At 40.4% G+C, this 23,252-nt stretch overlaps 1 protein-coding gene across 6 annotated transcripts in view; it reads right to left on the bottom strand.

Annotated features, from left to right (window-relative positions):
• Window positions 1-23,252, bottom strand: part of tesk2 (testis associated actin remodelling kinase 2) — a 106,403-nt gene that overhangs the window by 21,876 nt on the left and 61,275 nt on the right. For 4 of the 6 annotated variants that reach the window (XM_087990569.1, XM_087990568.1, XM_087990567.1 and 1 more), the window contains 5 exons: window positions 21,937-22,083; window positions 14,033-14,112; window positions 9,119-9,203; window positions 5,027-5,110; window positions 944-1,030 (listed from right to left, as the gene is read on the bottom strand). In XM_087990569.1, the coding sequence (XP_087846695.1) occupies window positions 944-1,030; window positions 5,027-5,110; window positions 9,119-9,203; window positions 14,033-14,112; window positions 21,937-22,083 (483 nt within the window). The remainder of the gene's footprint in view (window positions 1-943; window positions 1,031-5,026; window positions 5,111-9,118; window positions 9,204-14,032; window positions 14,113-21,936; window positions 22,084-23,252) is intronic. The other 2 variants (XM_087990571.1, XM_043699101.2) reach the window with 1 other exon arrangement.

The following is a 23,252-nucleotide window of genomic DNA, read 5'->3' as shown; positions in this document are numbered from 1 at the left end:
GTGGTATGGGGTAGACCAGGGAGGGACTTCAGCAGCAAGCAGCAGCATCTTCTCAACAAACAATAAAATAACTTTTTGTGACATTAACACATCAACAAAATATCCGACTGTTGACTGATTGCACACTCATTCTGTTCGCATCATAGAAAATGGTTTGCAACACTGTATACAGTATCTATTACAAAAATGTATCTTAGCTAGAGAGAAATAGAACATCAACTTTTTAACATATTTTCACATGAAATACATTCCTTCTGCTATAATCACACGAAGGGTACATACACAAAAATTACCACGGGGAGAAAGTGAGGACTGCAGATGCTGGAAATCAGAGCTGAAAATGTGTTGCTGGAAAAGCGCAGCAGGTCAGGCAGCATCCAAGGAGCAGGAGAATCGACGTTTCGGGCATGAGCCTGCATTCCTGAAGAAGGGCTCATGCCCGAAATGTCAATTCTCCTGCTCCTTGGATGCTGCCTGACCTGCTGCGCTTTTCCAGCAACACATTTTCAACAAAAATTACCACCCCAACCTTTCTCTCTATAGATGTGAATTAACTTGCTGTATAAATAATACATGAGCAATGAGTTTAACATTGACTCCAGGCATTGCAAAATTACAAAAGCATTCAGGCAGAAAGCTATCAGGGCATTTTCTTGTTCAGGACAAGATTTCTGTAAAAAGAGTTCAACAGGTCTCAGAGTCATCTTCAGTAGTAAAGGACATAGGAAATCTACTGGAGGTTGCAACATCAGAATAGCAATAGTCCATTACACTAATCAGTGTCTTTGGCTTTAATTAAAGAAACCCCAATGCAAAACTTCTCTAATGTTATCTTGTCAGATACAGAAAAAAAATTTAGCAACTGTGTACTCACTTCTGTTTCAAATTATGTTCATGTAATCATACACAAGATCATCAAGATAGATTATCATATTTTACTCACATTGCAACAGTTGAAGGCAAGCTGAAGAAAGCTAGGTGGACAGTCCCCAACCATGTTCTGAAATGCATCATAGTCTAATCCAAAGTTCTAAATTTTGATGGAAAGGTTCAGAAAAAAAACTTGAATTCAGTCATTTAAAGATGCATATACTTCAGGAAATGAATATGTACAAGATGTATATTAGCTATCACGTAATTGCTAAATATGTAAAATTATCAATTATACAAAATTTAATTAGATTGCAAAATAGATTTCTGAACAAAAGACATTAATAACTAACAAAGAGGCACTTCCGTTCATTAGTATGGAGTGTTGCAAAGCAATTGTCTAAACTAAAAAAAAGGGAGGGGATTCAGCAGGGATATAGGGTGTTTATTAAAGCTTCCAGAACAAGTAATAGGACAGAGAATCAAAGGGTCAGGAATCTAACTCCAAGCACAAGCAGATACCAGGTGGGCCAAAGGGCTGAGAAGTGGCAGATGGAGTTTAATTCAGATAAATGCAAGGTGCTGCATTTTGGAAAAGCAAACCTTAGCAGGACTTATACACTTAATGGTAAGGTCCGAGGGAGCGTTGCTGAACAAAGAGACCCTGGAGTGCACATTCATAGCTCCTTGAAAGTGGAGTCACAGGTAGGTACGATATGAAGGCGGCGTTTGGTATGCTTTCTTTTATTGGTCAGAGTATTGAGTACAGGGATTAGGAGGTCATGTTGCGGTTATACAGGACATTGGTTAGGCCACTGTTGGAATATTGCGTGCAATTCTGGTCTCCTTCCTATCGGAAAGATGTTGCGAAACTTGAAAGGCTTCAGAAAAGATTTACAAGGATATTGCCAGGGTTGGAGGATTTGAGCTACTGGATAGGCCGAACAGGCTTGGGCTGTTTTCCCTGGAGGGTCGGAGGCTGAGGGGTGACCTTATAGAGGTCTACAAAATTATGAGGGGCATGGATAGGATAAATAGGCAGGGGTCAGGGAGTCCAGATCTAGAGGGCATAGATTTAGGGTGAGAGGGGAAAGATAAGAGACCTAAGGGGCAACCTTTTCACACAGAGGGTGGTACAGGTATGTAATGAGCTGCCAGAGGAAGTGGTGGAAGCTGGTACAATTGCAACATTTAAGAGGCACCTGGATGGGTATATGAATAGGAAGGGTTTGGAGGGATATGGGCCGGGTGCTGGCAGGTGGGACTAGATTGGGTTGGGATATTTGGTCGTATGGACGGGTTGGACCAAAGTGTCTGTTTCCATGCTGTACATCTCTATGACTCTATAAGGGGATAATTAGATGAGGGCAGTCAATGCAGGACCGATGGTGTTGTACTTAAATACACATGGTATACAAAATAAGGTAAATGAGTATGAGTCACAGACTGAAACTGGCACATACGATATCATGGCAATACAGATGTGGTTGCCGGGGATCAAATCTGGGAAATAAATATCCAAGAGGACGAGTCCTATTGAAAGGATGGGGACAGGTTGCCTTGTTAGTAAGAAATTAAATTAAATGAATAGAAGTAAGTGATGTAGAGTCAGAAGGTGTTGAATCTGAAGAACTGCAAAGTTAAAAAAAAGACTCTGATGGGAGTCGTGTACAGGCCTCTTAGCAATAATCAAGATGTGGGGCAAAAAAATAAATCACGAGATAGAAAAAGCATGTAGAAAAGGCACTGCTGCAAGTGTCAAGGGGGAGCTTCAAGATGCAGGTGGACTAGGAAAGTTGGGTTGGCAGCAGATAGTCAAGAAAAAGAATTTGCGGAATATCTACGAGACGGTTTTTTGCAGCAGCTTGTGGCAGAGCCCACTAAGGAACAGGCAATTCTGGATTTGGTGATGTGCATTGAAATCAAATTGATAGGGAGTTTATCATCTTGATTTATTGCTTTTATTGTCACGTGGATTTTTACAGGGAGAATGCCATAAAATACTGTAAAAAGCTTTCATTTGTTGCCACAATTTGGTGTCATTTTGAGCAATTTGAGGAAAAAATTAGATACAATTTAAAGAGAATCCATCAGTCCTGAGCCAGCTTATCAGCATCAACAACACTTGAGCCTTTCCCTTTTCCACCACTATGTTGCTGTCTACACTGGATCCAACCAACAAAATCATCGATCCTCAGGCATCATCTTTCACAAATGGGCTAATACCCCTCTGCCACCACCTCGCTGCTGCCTGTGCTGCGTTGCATATCTCACTGCTGGACCCAAGTCGATGTCACTTTGATGCCCTTCTAACACCAAATACAATCAACGATGAAGTCGGCAATCCCCATTGCCACTGGGCCTACTTCGTCAACGTCCCCTCTGCTGATGTAGCAGCCACCAATTCCTATGCTCGTTCAGGAAAAGTAAGGGCTCACTCCCGAGGTCTGCCTCGGGCTAATACTCTTCATGCTGGCTCCACTTGAGGTCTGTGCTGGGCTCTCGCTGATGCCTCAGCTCAGGAAGAGGTAAGTAAAAGGTATAGAGAAAAGAAAGAAAGGAGGGAAAGAAAACAAATAAAGGAAAGAGAAGAAAAGCAGACAACTTCCAGCTCAGGAGCCCTCCTCCAACTCCACCTTGCTCACACACAAAAACTGTACGATGATAGAATTCATCCTACAGTTTGAGGGGGAGAACTGGAATCAGATGTAATGATATTAAAATTTAGTAAAGGTAACAGTATAAATATGAGGAGGAGCTGGTCAAAGTGGATTCGGAAGTTAGCCTACCAGGGAAGACGGTGGAGCATCACTGGCCAGAGTCTCTGGTGGTAGTTCAGAAGCACAGCAGAAATTCATCCCATGGAAGAAAAACATTTTAAAGGAGAGTACAAGGCAAATCAGTGATGGCATAAAATCAAAATAAAAAGCATAACGTTTGGTAAAGATAGTGAGAAACCAAAGGATTGGGAAGCTGTTACAAAGCAAAAGACAACTGAAAAAGTAATTTGGGGAGGTGGGAAAAGATGAAATTAGAGTTGCTAGTTAGTGATATAAAAGAAGATTGTGGGAGTTTTTTTTTAAAAAAGATATCTAAGAGAGAGGCAGAAGTGAACACTGGACTACTGAAAAATGAGTTTGGAGAAGTACTAATGTGGAACACAGAAATGGCAGAGAAACTGAACTGGTACTTCACATCAGTTTTCACAGTGGAAGACGCCAGCTACATACCAGAACTTCAAGAGAGTAGGGGCAGAGGGGAGTGTAGTGGCCATCACTAAGGAGAAGATGCTGGGGATGCTGAAAGATCTGAAAGGCTGAAAAATCATCCTGACCCAATAGACTACAAGGTCTCTGAACAAGATAGGAGGAGATTATGGAGGCATTGGTGGCGATTTTTCAGGAATCAATGGAGTCAGGAGGGTCCCAGAGAACTTGAAAATGGTTAATGTAATACCCCTGGTTAAAGAAGGGAGGTAGGCAGCAATGAGAAGTTACAGACTGGTTAGCTTCACCTCAGTCGCTGGTAAGATTTTAGAGTCAATTACTAAGGATAAGACTGTGGACTACTTGGAAGTGCATGGTAAAATAGAGCTAAGTCAGCACAGCTTTGTCAAGAGAAGGTCATACCTGATAAATTGGTAAGAATTCTTTGAGAATGTAACAAGCAAGCGAAACAGAGAGCCAGTAGATGTGATTGATTTAGATTTCCAGAAGGCCTTTGACAAAGGCTGCTAAATGAGATAAGAGCCATTGGCATTAGGGGCAAGATACTGGCATGGATAGAGGATTGGCTGACTGGTAGAAGGCAGAGAGTGGGGACAGAGGATGGCAGCCAGTGACTATTACAGTTCTGCAGGAGTCAGGTTTGGGGTCACAAATTCAACTTCTACAACACAACTGATCAACATAGCAGCATTACATTGGTCTGCTGAGAGATAACCAATTTGGTATATTTAAGGATCAGTGTTTCCATTCCTATTCCCATATGGATGTTCGCCCATCATTTGACATAGTTAGGCAAATGCAAGAAGATCCCCAACTTATTTTTTTAAAAAAACCTTCTAAAAGTACACCTTCAACATGTTAAACCGCAGAATATTTATGAAAAGTGATATTTTCTTATCTTAAAGCAGGAACAAAAACTCACTCCTTACCACTGTCCGAGGTAGATAGTCAGGATCAGCTTGTACTCTGGCAATTATTTCACATAGAATAATGCCGTACGAAAACACGTCTGCCTGTCATTAAATTACAAACAGTGTTAGAAACAAAGCTTTATGGCAATTTAGCTATTAAATTACTACAGTTATACATAACATTTTTAAAAATTGAATTAATTATTGGAGAATAATTTATGTTCAAGTACTTCACAGCCAATAAAGAAAGAATCATAACACAAGAACTTAAATGTAACTGGAGCAGGAGCCCATGGATCAAGTCTGCTCTACCGTTCAATACCATCAGGGTTAATCTGCGACCACTCCTTTTTATTATATATTCCATACATTCTTGATGATGCTATATCTTATGAATGGTATGGAACCCCAAGATTCACAACTCTGACCACCAAAACATCTCATTTCAGTTTAATTAGTCATCGTTTTTCCCAAATAAGGCTGGGTGTCCATGTTCTATAGACCCTGGCCAGGGAAAGCAACCTCTCAATCCTTTACCCTGTCAAGCCCCTTCAGAATCTTTTATGTTATGATTAGATCACCTTTCTTCTAACCTCCAGTGAATAAGCCCAATTTAATCAGCCTCCCATCACTAGACAACTATTTCATCTCAAGGACTAATCTACTAAACTTTCACTATACCACCAAGGTGAGTATGTCTTTTTACTTTAGAGTCTAAACTATGCTGAAAATCAGAGCTATGAATCCAAAGTTTATACAATGGAAGCAAAACATCTATGATACTCTCCAAACCCGCTGCAAAAAAGCCCAGCATGCTATCCTAATTGATAACTATACCTACCCCACTAACCTTTTCCATTCCTTCCATGATTATACCAAAAACATCTCTAAACATCATTTGCAGCACACAGTCAGACAACAGTCTGTTAGGCAGACAAGAGTCAGTGATGGTAATGATGACCTTCAAATATCATAACAGGATTTTCAAAATCTATCTGACCTGACATATTTGGGCATGACTTATTTAATCAAATATATCCTTTTGTTGCAAATAAAATCCAGCTGCTGAAAACTTTCCAGTTGCTAAATATTCAAATAAAGTATTGCCGTGCACCCAGGGTGGCAGAGAACTTTATGCATAATTTTTGATACAAGTTGTATACCACACCACATGGACCCTCTGAGCTAGTGAAAGTGAAATAACATTTCCTCCAAGTCATGTCTTGGCCTTTAGCTACCAAACAGATTTATTAAAGAGTACAGGCAGCAACAAAACATTTTTCAGTAGTTATATTTTGCTACTTACTCATTCAAAAGAAAATTTACTTAATTTTCTTCTAAAAACCATGTGTCTTCTTTAAAAGACGTAATGGTCCTTCAAAACTTTGCACAGAAATTCCCTGGACTAATTATCTTTACAAGTTCTAGTCAGTTACATGCTTATCACATCAATATGAAAAAGGACAGATGAAACAGTAACCAGAGCTTAGCGAGTATGAAAAAAAGCCAAATTCAAAACATTTCTCATCACGCATATGAACACAGGATTTTGAACTGAATTAAGTCACTTAGTTCCTCCCTCAAGAGAGTTGCGTGACAATGCATCAAGTTAAACATAGATGTCGCTGACATCTATTGCCCATCTCTCGTTGTCCTTGAGAAGATGATAGTGTGCTGCCTTCTTGAGCCACTGCAGTCCACATGTCGTAGGTTGAGACTTTGCAGCAATTTACCTAACTGACTGGCTTGCTGGGCCATTTCAGAGGGCAATTGAGATTCAACACATTGCTGTGGTTCTGGTGTTAATATAGGTCAGACCAGGGGAGGTTGGCAGAGATCATTCCTTGAGGAACATGAGTAAGCCAGATGGGTTGTTCTGACTATTGACAATGGTGTCACGGTCTTAATTCCAAATTTTGTTTAGAAATCCACTTCAAATCCCAAAGTGGTAGATATTAGAATTTGAGTCTGGGTCCCCAAAACATTAGCTGAGCTTCTGGATTAATAATCTAATGATTATACCACTAGGTCATCACCTCTCCAGTGATGCTAATAGCAAGATAAAAGTTTTTTTAAAAAGAGTTTTTCCTGTTACACAACTCTTACAAATTCAGTACCATTGAATGTGCCAGTATCAATGAGTATATTTGATATCAACAAACAATCAGAGGCAGTGGATGCTGCAAAGGCAACAGGCTTTGATAACATTCCAGTAATAGTACTGAAGACTTGTACTCCAGAACTTGCTGCCCTCCTAGCCATGCTGTTCCAGTACAGCTACAACACTGGCATCTCTCCAACGTGAAAAATTGCCCACACATGTCCTGTACTCAAAATGTAGCACAAATCCAACCTGGCCAATTACCACCCCATCAGTCTATTCTTGCTCTTCAGTAAAGTGATAGGAGGAGGTGTCATCGAGTAGCACTAGTTCAGCAGCAACTGACACCAAGTTTGGGTTCCATCAGAGCCATTGAACTCCTGTCCTCATTACAGCTTTGGTTCAAAAGAACTGAATTCCAGAGACTAGGTGAGAGTGACAGTCCTTGACATTAACACCACATTTGAACGAATATGGCATCATGGAGATCTAGCAAAGTCAGAATTAATGGGAATTGGGGGAAAGCTCCACTGGTTGGAATCATACTGGCACATAGGAAAATTGGTGTGGTTGTTGGAGGTCAATTTTCTCAGCTCCAGAGCATTTCTGCAGAGGTAATTAGTGTTCTAGACCCAATCATCTTCGGCTGCTTCCCTCAAATCATAATGTCAGAACTGGGAATGTTCACTGCTAATTGTACAGTGTTCGGCACCATTTGCGACTCCTCAAAATCTGAAGCGGTCCATGTTCAAACGCAACAAGACTTGCCTTCTGAGGAAGGGTCACCGGACCCAAAATGTTAACTCTGATTTCTTTTCAGATGCTGCCAGACTTTTCCAGCAACTTCTGTTTTTGTTTCTGATTTACAGCATCTGCAGTTCTTTCAGTTTTTAAGACAACATTCTGACAACATCCATGCCTGGGATAAAATTAACATTTGTGCCACACAAATGCCAGGCAGTGACCATTGCCAAAAAGAGACAATCCAACCACCACCCCCTTGACATTCAATGGTGTTACCATAATTGAATCACACATAATCAACACCCTGGCATTTTAAAAAAAATGAACTGGACTTACCATATAAATAAGTAGCTGTAAGAGGAGGTCAGAGGCTAGGAATACCGAAGTAACTCACCTCCTGACTGCCCAAAGGCAGTCTATCAACAAGCGACAAGTCAGGAGTGTAATGGAGTAATCTCCACTTGCCTGGATGAGTGCAACTCCAGCAACACTCAAGAAGCTAGACACCATCCAGAACAAAACAGCCCGCCTCATTGGCACCAAAACTATAAACATTCACACCCTCCAATACCAACACCCTCCAATACCAACCCGCAGCAATAGCAGCAATGTGTGTCTACAAGATGTACTGCAGAAATTCACCAAAAATCCTCGGTCAGCACCTTCCAAACCGACGAACACTTCCATCTAGACGGACAAGGGTTGCACATACATGGGAAAACCTCCATTTGCAAGTTCCCCACCAAGCCACTCACCATCCACATAAGGAAATATATCACCATTCATAATACTCAGGCATCCACATTATAAGTCCAACAGAATAAAGCACTGTAAATTAATGAATGTTACCTCACTCTGCTTCATTGTGCCTGGAATTTGACAAACATACCCCTGACTACATGAGAACTGAAGGTTGCCTTTTCTAACTGCTGTTGAGAATCAATAGTGCCTGACAAGAACAAGCCTGGGAGATACACAAATGGCAAAACTGACACTCAAAAGGTTAATATGGTATAGTTGGATGGACTTTGGAAGAAGCAAAGTAACCACAGATTGAATAACTACCTGATATGCAAACTTGCTGGTTAGCTTTAATGCTTTAAGTACACAAATATTTTCTATTACATAGCAGCTTCACCTTGTTCTTTTCAACGAATCAAGGAAAATTCAAGTGAAATATAAAGGAATAAACATTTAAAATCAATACACTAAGTTTTATTTTGCAAACAATGATGTTTGCTGCTAATCTAAAACAGAACACTTACCTTTTCATTATAATGCTCACTATGAAGTACCTCTGGAGCCATCCAAAAAGGTGATCCAACCACTGACAACTTTTCTACACTTGCGCTGAAATTTAAAATAAAAAAGTAAGTAACATGCTTTGCTATTTTACAAAACATTTATTTACTTAATATGCTTTCTTTGGCATAGCATTAAAATGTTGATATTCAGTGCATGGTAATATTGACATAAAAATTATTTGCCATAGGACCAGTTACTTAAAATATCATTTTTTTGCAGTAAATCATGACCCAGGTGAACAAAGACAATCATAATGCCCACAAACCATCAAGTAGCCCTATCTTAATTGCAAAAGGTTTTTGACCAGGGAAGAGAATGGTCAAAAGCAAAAAGAAAAGTCTGAAAATTGGAGGCCAAGGACAAAAACATCTGCAAGTCTTCAGTGACAAGGATTACATAACTATACCACTTATACTCCAATTCGAATGGGGTGGTACAATTAGACTTTAGAAGACAAGAAATAGGAAGGGTAGACACAGATGGCTTATTGAGTCTGCTGTGCCATTCAATATGATTATGACTGATCTTTAACTTCAGCATCACTTTCCTGCCCACTCTCATATGCCTCATTCCTGAAACAGCAAAAAAATCTATGTATTTCAGCTTCAAAAGCACTCGACAATGGAGCATCCACAATCCTGGGTAGAGGATTCGAAAGATTTTGGATGGAGTAATTTCTCCCCATTTTAATCTTAAGTGATTGTTCACTTACCCTATATTTTAGACTTCTAACTAGCAGACCAATTTTTTAATATCAAATTTCTTCAGAATCTGTGAAGAGATTGCTTCTCATTGCTCTAACCTTCAGGTGGACCTAGACCCAATTTGTTTAGTCCAGGAACCAACTTACTGTACTTTTCCACACACCACAACAAACAGTCTCCCTTTCAATAAAGGCCAACATGCCATCTGCCTTTCTAATTGCTGCCATAACTGCACATCAAATTTCTACATTTCTTGTTTAAGAATACCCAAGCCTCTGAGCATCAACACTGACAAATTCTACATCATATCAAAAATATTCTGATTATGAATTTTTATACCCAAGTGAATAACTTCACACTTTTCCTATGTTACACCAAGTGGGTAGGAATGTTCACCTTCGCTTTGTATATCTTCTATTGAAGTCAGAATTGCAGACCAATACATTTGTATCAAGTCACGAAAGTGATTTGTACATTTTAGCATTCAATCTATTTAGTGCCTCTGATACAGATTGAAATCCAAACAAGCAAAATAACATAACCATACTGGACCATGTACAAGGAAAGCAAAGCACAAGGTGACAACAATGGTTTGCAAACTATTTTCCAATGTGATCCCATTTTACCTCATCAATTATAGATTGTACAAAAGACTGGCCTTGCCAGAAATACCCACACCCCAGCAGTTGTCCTTCATCTTCACTCACTCAATCGATAACCTGATGTTTCCAACAGTCATACAACAAAGATGTCCATCATCACGATGCACCAGCTCCTCCAGCCCAATTGGTAAATGCACAGAATTTTTTGTGACTCCAATTAGATGATTCTTGACTGTCAGTCTTTGACCAACTCTATCTCCAAAACTTTTATAATTGATAAACAAAGCAAATTAAAAATAAACGCATTCTTTATAATGCATCGACAATTTTCTTTCTGGCTTTGCTTGCAGCAATAGCTTGGAGATTGATCTTTAATTCATTCAGGGTAATTCTGGAGGGTTGGCAATCCTAGTGAGCATTTGGTAAGTAAAAAGTGAGATAACCTAACTTATATCCTTTGCGAATTTTTCCTTACCATATATCTGGCATCTATCTTCTCTTCTATTCCTTTGCTCCTGGACCCTATACCTCACAGCAAATCCTCAACCTTCAAAAATGACATGCATTCTTTGAAACAGAAAAGAGTTGGCTATTGAAAAATTTAAGTCACCAGAGATGACTCTGCTGTATCAGTCAAGCCTGGGTCTCCAGCGATAAAGTTTTTGTCATCAGCATCTGCTCTAGGCTCAGCCTCCATTGCGTCTTTGGTATTGACTCCTATTTGTTGGATTGACCAGCTTACAGAAGGCAACAGATGTTTTGATTAAAAAGATGTTGAATTTGTGAAACCAGGACACAGAATTTGGCAGATATGAAACTAGTTATGCTCAGCTGCTCCTTTTGCCTCTGTACCTGCGCCTGCTGAACCCTGGCTCCACTGCCTAAAACTCATCCAACCCAGAACTCCAGTTACACCATTTCCCCCATCCCTTTAGGTTGGCAAACACAGCTCTCTAGACTACAGACTTTGATACTTTCCCACCATGCACAGTGACAGCAGTGTGTACTGTCTATAAGATGCAATGCAGAAATCCACTGACGATCTGCAAATAGCATCTTCCAAACCCACAACCACTTCCATCTAGAAGGATAAGGGCTGTAGATATATGAAAACATCACCATCTTAAAGTTCCCCTGCAAGCCACTCACCATCCTGACTTGGAAATATATTGCCATTCCTTCACTGTCACTGTATCAAAATCCTGCAATTTCCTCTCTAGTGGCTTTGTGGGTCAACCCACAGCAGGTGGACTGCAGCAGCAGTTCACCACCATCTTCTCAAGGGCAACTAGGGATAGGCATTAAATGCTGGCCAGCCAGTGACATCCAAATCCCACAAATGAATACATTTTTTTAAAAGACTGTTAAGTTAGTTTGATGCAAGTCTAAAGATGTCCATTTTTCTTAAGCGTGAGAGACAATTGCTACTTGTAACGTGACAAATTGCACGTTTAAACATTGGCTGCAAGAGCAGGCCAGAGGCTAAATATCGTTAGCAACTTATCTAATGACTATGAACTATCTACAAAGGCACCAGTCCGAAATATGATGGAATATTCAACACTTAACTGTTTTAGTGCAGCCCCAAAAACTCTCAAGCAGCTCAGCCCACTCAGTGACACTTCATCCATAATATTACACACTCCCTCTACCAGTAATGAATCAAGGTTGCAAATGTTTACAACCTACAAGATACAATGCAACAATTCACCAGGACTCCTACAATGGAACCTCCAAAACCTGGACCTCTGCTACACAGAACATAGGCACAGGGAAAACCACCACTTTTAGGTAACACACTATTCTTCCCCCCAATTACCAGTTCAAAATCCTGGGAGACTAACAGCACCATAGATATGCCTTCATAATCTAGACTGCGGCAGTTTAAAAAAAGGTTCTCCAGCACCTTCATGTGAACAATTAGGAATTAGCAGAATTTCCTATTATTCAGTCATCACATGTAAATAGATATTCAAATATTGCTTCAAGATTTCAAAGTTTGTGAGAAGATTTGTAGCTCGGGTGCTCATTGTTGTGGTTCTGTTCGCCAAGCTGGGAATTCCTGTTGCAGATGTTTCGTCCCCTGTCTCGGTGACATCCTCAGTGCTTGGGTGCCTCCTGTGAAGCGCTTCTGTGATGTTTCCTCTGGCATTTATATCATTTATATTTAAACCACTATAAATGCCAGAGGAAACATCACAGAAGCGCTTCACAGGAGGCACCCAAGCACTGAGGAAGTCACCTAGACAGGGGACAAAACATCTGCAACAAATTCCCAGCTCGGCGAACAGAACCACAACATTGTTTCAAGATTTTTCCAAAGCAAATCATTATACTGTGTCTTATGTTAGTTAATAGGAACATAACAACTAACAGTAGGCCATTTGTTCTGACATTTAGTATTTCATAACCCATCTGATTGCAGCCTCAACTTCACATTCCTGCTTACCATTGATAACACTCAACTCTCTTCTTAGTCTACCTTTTCCTTTAAAGCATTCAACAACCCTCCTCCTCTACTCTCTGGGGAAACAGTTCCAAAGACTTGCACCCTTAAAGTAATCTTCCTCATCCCCATCTTAAATGTGAGACCCCTAATTTTTAAATTATGCCCCCTACTAATCTTGAATATGGGAAACATCCTTTCATTATCCACTTTGTTAAGTCCTCTCAGGACTTAAAATGCTTCAATGGACTTACCTCTCACTCTTCTAAATTTCTATGGATACAGGCTCAGCTGGTCAACCTTTCATCCAAAGGTAACTTTCCTATCTTGGATATTAGTCAAGTAAACCTTCTACGAACTGCAAAACATTTATGTCCTTTCTTAAAGAAGACAACAAAACCTATACACAGTAATCTAGAGGTGGCCTCAACAACATTTATTCCACTGTAACAACATACCCTCCTCTCAATTTCATTCCCTTACAATAAACAACATTCTATTTTCACTTGTTGTGCCTGCATACTAACATTGTGATTCATGTACCAACACACTCAGATCTTTCAGAGTTCTGCAACTTCTTTCCATTAAATATGCTGCTTTACTATTCTTCATGCCAAAGTTCACACATCCTGCATTATATTGCACCTGTCAATTTTTGTCCACCCACTTAACCTATTTATAGCCTCTTTGCAAATTCCTGATATCTTTTTGACAACTTAATTTCTGAACTAAAAGGACATAGTGAACCAGATGAGTTTTGGTAACAAACTGGTAAATTCATTAGAATTATTAAAAGGTAACAATTACTCCATTCCAGATATATTAATAGAGTTCTCCCAGTTGTCATAGTGGTGTTTGAGCCAGTGTGCCAGAGCATTAGTCAGTGCCTCTGGATTACTAGTTTGGTGACACTGCCACAAATCACCATATACCTTTTTGAAAGGGAACCACATTCATTCATGCTCAAAACAACAGTTATTAAAAACATGATTAAATATCTCAACAATTTTGAGGGATGCAAATTTCTATTCATTGTTATTTTCTCATAGTTGCCCTAGGATTATAATTCTGCTACTTCAAGTGGAAAATTACATTTAAAAGGGGAAAATGTGGTATACTTACTTATCAGGGATTTTCTCTGCCAGTCCAAAGTCACCCAAAACTCCTGTGTACCCATTCTCTTCCATCTTAATTAAACAGTTCTGTGGGAGATAAAAGCAGGACTTATTGCATAAGAAATAACAATTCATGCCTTTATGTCCTGGAAACTGGCAGCTGTGAAAAAGCACAAGTCTGAAGTGAGAAACTAGCACATTGGATTTTTTTTTCCTATTCATTCATTTGATGGGGGCATTACTGGCAAGGATGACAAGTTTCCTTCTATAAAAGGAACAGGTTATAGATTTCAGTTTTCCCTGCACTTCATAGTGGAATCAAACCTATGTCCCTTGAACATTAGCATAAAGTTTGGAATAGTTTGAACTGCCTCCCCAAAATTAGCAGAAATGACAAAAGGATAGATTTCCATAGAGATGGATTTAAATTCAGATTATGATCTCTTCACCTTGCCAAAGTTCACACATCCTACATTACACTCCACCTGCTAATTTTTCCCACCCACTTAAAAGAATAAAGAACAAAGAAAATTTACAGCCCAGAAACAGGCCTTTCAGCCCTCCAAGCCGGAGCCGATCCAAATCCACTGTCTAAACTTGTCGACCAATTCCTACTCATCTGTATCCCTCTGCTCCCCACCTACTAATGCATCTGTCCAGACGCATCTTAAATGAATCTACCACGCTTGCCTCTACCACCTCTGCTGGCAACGCGTTCCAGGCACCTACCACCCTCTGTGTAAAGTACTTTTCGCGTGTATCTTCCTTAAGCTTTTGACCACTCATCTTGAAAGCATGACCTCTCGTTATTGAATCCTTTACCCTGGGAAAAAGCTCATCTCTATCTACCCTGTTATACACTTCATGATTTTGTAGACCTCAATCAGGTCCCCCTGCAATCTCCTTTTTTCTAATGAAAACAATCCTAACCTATTCAACCTCTCTTCATAGCTAGCACCTTCCATAACAGGCAACATCCTTGTAAACCTTCTATGCACCCTCTCCAAAACATCCACATCCTTTTGGTAATGTGGTGACCAGAACTGTACACAATATTCTAAATGTGGCCAAACCAATGTTGTGTACAATTTTAACATGACCTGCCAGCTCCTATACTGAATGCCCAGTCCGATGAAGGCAAGCACACCATTTGCCTTCTTGACTACTCTATCCACCTGTGCAGCAACCTTCAGGGTTCAATGGACCTGCACTCCCAGATCTCTCTGCCTATCAACTTTTTCCAAGGCTCTTGCATTTACTGTATAGTTCGCTCAAGAATTTGACTTCCCAAAATGCATCACCTCACATTTGCCTGGATTGAACGCCATCTGCCACTTCTTCACCCAACTCTCCAGTCTATCTATAGTCTCTTGTATTCTTTGACAGTCCCTTATGCTACTCCACCAATCTTCGTGTCCCCTGCAAACTTGTTGATCATACCAACAGTGCCCTCTTCCAGATAATTTATGTATATCACAAACAACAGTGGCCCCAGCACTTGATCGCTGTGGAACACCACTGGTCATCTTTCTCCATTTTGAGAAACTCCCTTCAACTACTACGCTCTGTCTCTGTCAACCAATTCCTTATCCACCTAGCTAGAACATCCTGCACACCATGTGACTTCACTTTCTCCATTAGTTTACCATAGGGAACCTTACTGAACGCCTTACTAAAGGTCCATGTATATGACATGTACAGCGCTTCCTTCATCTATCAACCTGGTCACTTCCTCAAAAGAACTCTATTAAGTTGGTAAGGCACGATCTCCCCCGCACAAAACCATGTTGCCTATCACTGATAAGCACATTCTTTTGCAAACAGAAATAGATTTTATCCCTCAATACCTTCTCCAGCAACTTTCCCACCACTGACATCAGGTCACTGGTCTGTAGTTACCCAGAATATCCCTACTACCCTTCTTGTACAGGGGGACAACATGAGTAACCCTCCAACACCTTATAGCCTCTTTGCAGACTCCTGATATCCTCTTGACAACTTTCTTTCTGAACTACAAGGACATAGTGAACCAGATGGATTTTGGTAAGAATCTGGTAAATTCATGAGAATAATTAACAATAACTCCATTTCAGATATATTAATAGACTTCTCCCAATTGTCATGGTACCATTTGAACTGGCCACTGATTCAGATGTGTGTTCTAAATTCCACCTTCAGCAATGAAGTTATATCCAGTTTTCTCTGTTCTTACAAAAACATTGCATTCCACTGTGTACAGTATGGAGTTGATAAAGTCTGAATCAATTCCCACCAAGGTGTGGTGCTCTTAATCTTATCTGAAAGCAACCTTTTAATGAAAGCATTCTTTTTGTCAGTCAATGCACATGCTTATTTTGTGAAGTTCCGTTTGCCAAATGCATCTCAAGTAAAGGTTAGATGCATTAGGTTAGATGCATTAGTCAGGGGTGAATGTTGGGGAACGGGTCTGAGAAGTTTACTAGTGGGCGGCATGGTGGCACAGCGGTTAGCACTGCTGCCTCACAGCGCCAGAGACCCGGGTTCAATTCCCGCCTCAGGCGACTGACTGTGTGGAGTTTGCACGTTCTCCCCGTGTCTGCGTGGTTTCCTCCGGGTGCTCCGGTTTCCTCCCACAGTCCAAAGATGTGCATGTTAGGTGAATTGGCCATGCTAAATTGCCCGTAGTGTTAGGTAAGGGGTAAATGTAGGGGTATGGGTGGGTTGCGCTTCGGCGGGGCGGGGTGGACTTGTTGGGCCGAAGGGCCTGTTTCCACACTGTAAGTAATCTAATCTAATCTAATCTAAAGAGGTCATGATGTCACAACCTATCCCAGGTTCTATCATGAAACGGGTTGGCCACGCTGAAACCAAACTATTTACAACTGTTCATAGCCCTCACTATCAAGATTCTTTTTCTTCTTCCCAGTTTACTACCAATAATTCCTTTGCCAAATGACCTTTTATTTTTCTCCCCTCTGTCTCTGGGCTGCATCTCTACCTATCCGCTCACTCCTTTAGCCCTCATGCCTCATCAACATAAGTTGATGGCATGGGGCGGCACAGTGACTCCGTGGTTAGCACTGCTGCCTCACAGCGCCGGGGTTCGATTCCCGCCTCGGATAACTGTCTGTGTGGAGTTTGCACGCTCTCCCAGTGTCTGCGTGGGTTTTCTCCAGGTGCTCCAGTTTCCTCCCACAGTCCTAAGATGTGCAGGTCAGGTGGATTGGTCATGCTAAATTGCTCATAATGTTAGATGCATTAATCAGGGGTGAATGTAGGGGAATGGGCCTGGGTGGATTGCTCTTCGGTGGACTTGTTGGGCCGAAGGGCCTGTTTCCGCACTGTAAGGAATCTAATCTAATCTTAAAAATACCACCTTTCCTGGCTGCTTTCAGTTCTATAGAAGGTCACTGACCTCAAAATATTAACTCTGATTTCTCTCCACAGATCCTGCCAGACCTGCTCAGTTTTTCAAGCTATTTCTGTTTGTGTTTCAGATCTCCAGTATCTATATTTGGACTACGGTTCATATTTGGACTACGTACTTTTAACCATCTTCCTCTCATGTAAATGAGAATCCTACACCTCAGCGAATCAAAAGCTACTATGATTATGAACAATAAACACTTGCTGGATAAACAATCCATGGAGGTTACAATTTGGATACAAAATGTATTTAAGGAGTAGTAGCATCATAATTCAGGCTCACCCACTAAACAAATATGTCATACACAATAAAAGACACTTCAGTTACACTTTACATAATGAGCAAAAAATCCATCCAATTCACTCATGTTCTTTCAGGAAGGAAATCCTTCCCTGGTTGAGTCTTGATGTGACTCCAGGTATACAACAATGTGATCAACTTTTAACTGCCCTCTGAAAAGCTCTAGCAATATATTATGTTGAAGGAAAATTAACAATGTGCAATGGCTATCAGCTTTTCCAGTGATGCCCACATCCTGTGAAAGAATAAAGTCGTAAGGATATAGAACGTAGTTTGAGCAATTGTAAGAGAGGAAGTTCAGAAAAGATCATTGGACAGGTTTGGGGGGGGGGGGGGGGGGAGGAGAGAGAGAGAAAAAAATCATAGGGGAGGTCTGACAAGGTGGAGGACAGGGGTAATCAAAATGACAAAAGATCACTAGTGCAAGGCCAAAAGCAGCATTATTAGGACAAGCTTTTTCTTAAAAAAACAGGGGTGGCAGTAGGAGGTCTGACTGGCAAAATTATGAACATCAGCCCTTAGAAAGGGAGAATAGAAAAACAAAAGAGAAAAATTAAAACCAAATCAAGAGCAAGGAAATAAAACAAGGCACAGGTTATAAAGTGAAACTGTTGAACTTAGAGCCCAGAAAACCTTAGCATTCCTAAAAGAGATGCTGTTCCTTAAGCTTTTACAAGGTTTGTGAAAAAGTCTTTATACTATAGAGGCAAGTGTTCTTTTCCCCTTGGAACTAAGACTCTAAACTGTTGCATAGTTTGTAAATGCTACCATCGAACTTAATTTGGATATAGGTTTGTTTGCTCAGCAAGCAAACCTACATCCAGAACCTCGACCTGAGTTATAAATCTTCTCAAACCATGCCACCAGAACTTAAATTCTTTATATTATACCTGATTAGGGAATGAAAAAGTCAGAGTTCTTTCTATACAACTACCAAATGATATTCTGATTGCTAGTCAGAAGACTTTTCTTGAGGAAACTTGCAAGAGGACATACAGCTTCATTATACGTGATCTCAAGAGGATCCCTATAAACAAATATTCAAATAGTACACAAAAGCTTAAGAAAACAAATGATTTCTCCTATCCTGCCTGGGAATAACACAAAGAAACAAAATTTATGATAAAACCTACAAACTTAGCGGTGCATTGAATCTTATTTCTGAAAGGAAACATACCTGCTTTGCCAATCACAGAAGCCCTACAGTGTGGCGGCCTGTCTCCCCAGTGTAGTGGAGATCCCCACCAACTCACTCTCCTCTCCCAGCACCTTCCCCTGCCATCGCAAGAATTGCAAAACCTGCGCACACACCTTCCCCCTTACCTTCGTCCTAGGCCCCAAAGGAGCCTTCCACATCAGTCAGAGATTTACCTGCACTTCCACACACGTCATTTATTGTATCTGTTGGTCCTGACATGGTCTCCGCTACTCTGGGGAGACAGGATGCCTACTTACAGAATGCTTCAAAGACCATCTCCGGGACACACGCACGAAACAACCCCACCGCCCAGTGGCCGAACACTTCGATTCCCCTCCCACTCCTCCAAGGACATGCAGGTCCTGGGTCTACTCCACCGCCAAACCCTTCCTACTTGATGCCTGGAGAATGAACGTCTCACTTTCCACCTTGGGGCCTTCCAATCACACGGGATCAATGTGGACTTCACAAGTTTCCTTGTTTCCCCTCCCACCACCTTATCCCAGATCCAACTTTCCAACTCAGCACTGCTCTCTTGACCTGGATATTCTTCCTTCCCACCTATCTGCTCCACCCTCCTCTCTGACCTACCTTCATCTACCTATCACATTCTCAGCTATCTTTCCCCCAGCCCCACCCATTTATCTCTCTGCCCCCTTGGGTCACCCCTTCATTCCTGAAGAAAAGCTTATGCTCGAAACATTGATTCTCCTGCTCAAGATGCTGCCTGACCAGCAGTGCTTTTCCAGCATCACACTCTTCGATTCTGATCTCCAGCATCTGCAGGGCTCGCTTTCTTCCCTTCCTAATCATGTATTTGTCCAAGTGTCTTTTAAATGTCATTTAAAACTGCATTTACTACTTCCAACAGCAGTTCCTTCAACATACGAACCACCCTATGTGTGAAAATGTTGCCCCTCGGGTCCCTTTTAAATTTTTCCCCTCTCACTTTAAAATTTGCCATCAAACATGGAACTTCCCCATTCTAGGAAAAAGAACTTTGCTATTCACCTTATCTATATTCCTCATGATTTTATAAATCTCTATAAAATCACCCCTTAAGCCTCCTACACTCAATTGAAAATAAAAAAAAAGAGTCCCAGGTTAACCAACCTCTCCTCATAACTCAAACCCTCCAGACCCGGCAATATCCTGCTAAGTCTTTTCTGAACCCTTTCCAATTTAATAATATCCTTCCTATAGCAAGGCAACCAAAACTGTACATAGTATCTCCAAAAGCAGCTTCACCAACATCCTGTACAACCTCAAATCATCCTGAGCAAATATACTTGGAAGGTACACCAACATTCCTAAACACACAACCAGAGATATTACAGCTTCACTGCAAATGGAAAGTTTTTACACTCAGATGAGGACTAAAGGCTCTAAGGAGTTTAAAAGATTTGCAAAATAAAACCAACTTAATTCTTATACAAAACCAATGGGATGAATATAACAACAGTCTCTAAGCAACTACAATAAATATAAATTGAGGCACCATTGAGATATAAAAGTAATCTGCACTTCTATAGGATTGGAGAGAATCTAGCATTAATTAATGAGAAGCACAATTAGTAGAAAGACAGGGCATCCTGTAGCAACTACAAAGCTTTCTCACTTTCTGCTGGAGGAAAGGGCCAATCCTCCAGCCTGTGAGGTGCAGAGGCTGTTACCCTTTGCTATAAGAACAAGAGTGCTTGCGGCAGTTGTAGGAACTATTGAGACTTCAATGCCTCCCACGTTCTCAGCACAACATTATAGTGTTAAGGGGAGGCAAGGGCTTAGTGGTATTATCACTAGAGTGATAATCCAGAAGCCCAGGTAATGTTCTGGGGACCAAGGTTCAAATCCCACCATAGTAGAATTTGAATTGTCTAACAAAAACGAGGATTTAAGAATCTAAAGATGACCACGAAACCATTATCGCTTGTCAAAAAAAAAAAAACCATCTAGTTCACCAATGTCCTTTAGGGAAGGAAACTGCCATCCTCACCTGGTCTGTCCCATGTGACTTCAAACCCACAGCGTTGTGGTGGACTCTTAACTGCTCTCTGGGTTGAGCAATAAATGCTGGCCCAGCCAGTGAAACCATCATCCTATGAATGAATAAAAATAAAAATCCAGAACCCAGGTTCTAATGATCCAGGCTCTCAGATTTAAATCCCATCACAGCAGATGGAGAAACTTCACTGCCTTGTAATTGTCTTTAGTTAAGTTTAAAGATACCAGTAACAGACTCATTTCTCACACACAAACTGAGTAAGAAATCCTATCATGCTATGTTCCCTTTTAATCCTGCCTCATTACACAAAACTGGGTCAAAATGATCTAGCCTGATAGTATTATTTCAAGAAAATGTACCAAATACAGAATGAACTCCTCCTTTAGCCAATTGTTCTGAATTCCTTTTGCCTAATTGACGCAAAATTCAAGTCATCCACAATTATTGCAGCACTTTTCTTCAAAACCCCATCAATTCTTAATGTATACTCTGCCCTGTAGGGGAATTGTTGGGGGTCCTACAAATTATAATGGTGTACCCCAACTATACATCAAACTGAATATTATAGCATGAGTGAATTTTTCTCCGCTAAAAACTGAACAGTTGGTAGAAGGTTCTTGAGTGAAGATTGGGAAAGTTAGAGAAAAAGCAAGGTAACAGCGCAAGCTAATGATATCCAGTTTTACGTTATGTTGGGGTATACCATTATATACAGTACCACGCATTTTCAATGTAATGATGATTCTAGTGTACTAAATGCCAAGGTACATACTCCCCTATATCGAGTAAGACTTCATCAACATGTGCTTAAATTATGTTTGGCAAAAAAATTAGACTTGGCAAAAATGTATTTCCTATGAATTGATTCTGCTCCATTAGTTATTAAATTATTGTGAAATAGTCTTAATAAATGTTAATTACTGTTTCCCAAGGATCGCAAGATTGAATTAACACCCTAAGGATTAAATAGCAATTATTTTTAATTTCTCCCTCCATATACTGAACCTTCGAAGTCAAATCCCGATGAAAGACACCCTTTGAGTGCAGGTAGCTGAGTCCACAGGCAAGATCATGTGCTATTTTGACTCTAACGCGCCAGGAGAGATGATCACTGCTGTCCAATAATTGTTCAAGGTTGCCTCTATTAATATACTGAAAATAAAGCACATGGGAGAGGAAATCACCATCTGAAGTGGTCACATGCTGGGCTCATTTCCATCTATAAAACTTCTAAGTCTAAAATACTACTAGATTGAACATTATTCAACAAAAAGCTAAATCTGACCATGAGAATAAATCTTTTTAACTAGCATAGTTATTTCTACAAATAGCTCTCTCAGCACACTACTTTCAAAGTTACAATCCAATCACTTCAATTAGTTATTAAAATACATATGACAGCATCAAGGGACAAGAATCTTATGCAACTTTTCAGAACTTACGACTCTCCAAATGCATCCAAATAAATGAGTGGAGGTCATTAGAAAACCAAATCAGATCAGTAAAAAGCAGATATAGCCTTTACACAGAAATCCTGAGGGACATTAAACAGTTTATACAGCTAGGAATATAGTGACTGTGGCAAAGGCATGTGGGTCCTGTACAATAATAAATTGGCTGAAATAAGAAAACAGTTGTACAGGGCTAGTAACAGTAAGATGTGAATTATAATAAGAATATATCGTGTGACACTGAGTCAGTCACCAATCATGCTTCTAATGAATTTGTTAAATAATGCAAAATGAAACTTCTGTCCCCAATTCAAAAAGCTGAAAGCAGTTCCTAACCTTTCCAAAGAAACTTATTTTTCTGAAATTAGATTCTTGGCACTGCTGGGCAGTATGGATACCCCAAAATTCTTCCAAAACAGGCTCAAGGCTATATATTAAAATGTAAATTATCTAAGAACACAAACTGTCACTCTAGATGGAGGAGATACTGAAAAGAAATGCAAAAACAGGTAAATTATGAAACCATGCCCTAGAATCAAGGAACATAATTTTTCTATCAAGTATATTTTTGCTCAGTGCCGCAACCCAAATAGGTTCTCTTTTATTCATTCATGTCATTGCTGGCTGAGCAAGTATTTACTCCCATCCCTAGTTGGCCTCAAGAAGGTGGTGGTGACCTGCCTTCTTGAACCTCTGCGGTCCATGTGCTGTAGGGTAGATGCCATTAGGTAGGGAATTCCATGAGTTTGACCCAATGGCAGCTAAGGAAAGGTGTAATATTTCCAAGTCAGAATGGTTTGGACAACACGTTGCAGGTTAGGGTGTTCTCATCTATCTGCTGCCCTTGTCCTTGGAAGTGGAAGTGGTTAT

The sequence above is a fragment of the Chiloscyllium plagiosum genome, unplaced genomic scaffold, assembly GCF_037043375.1.
Source record: "Chiloscyllium plagiosum isolate Xiang-an unplaced genomic scaffold, Cpla_swu_hap1 HiC_scaffold_9, whole genome shotgun sequence".
NCBI classification, from domain to species: Eukaryota; Metazoa; Chordata; class Chondrichthyes; order Orectolobiformes; family Hemiscylliidae; genus Chiloscyllium; species Chiloscyllium plagiosum.
This window is presented reverse-complemented; position numbering and strand designations above follow the sequence as displayed.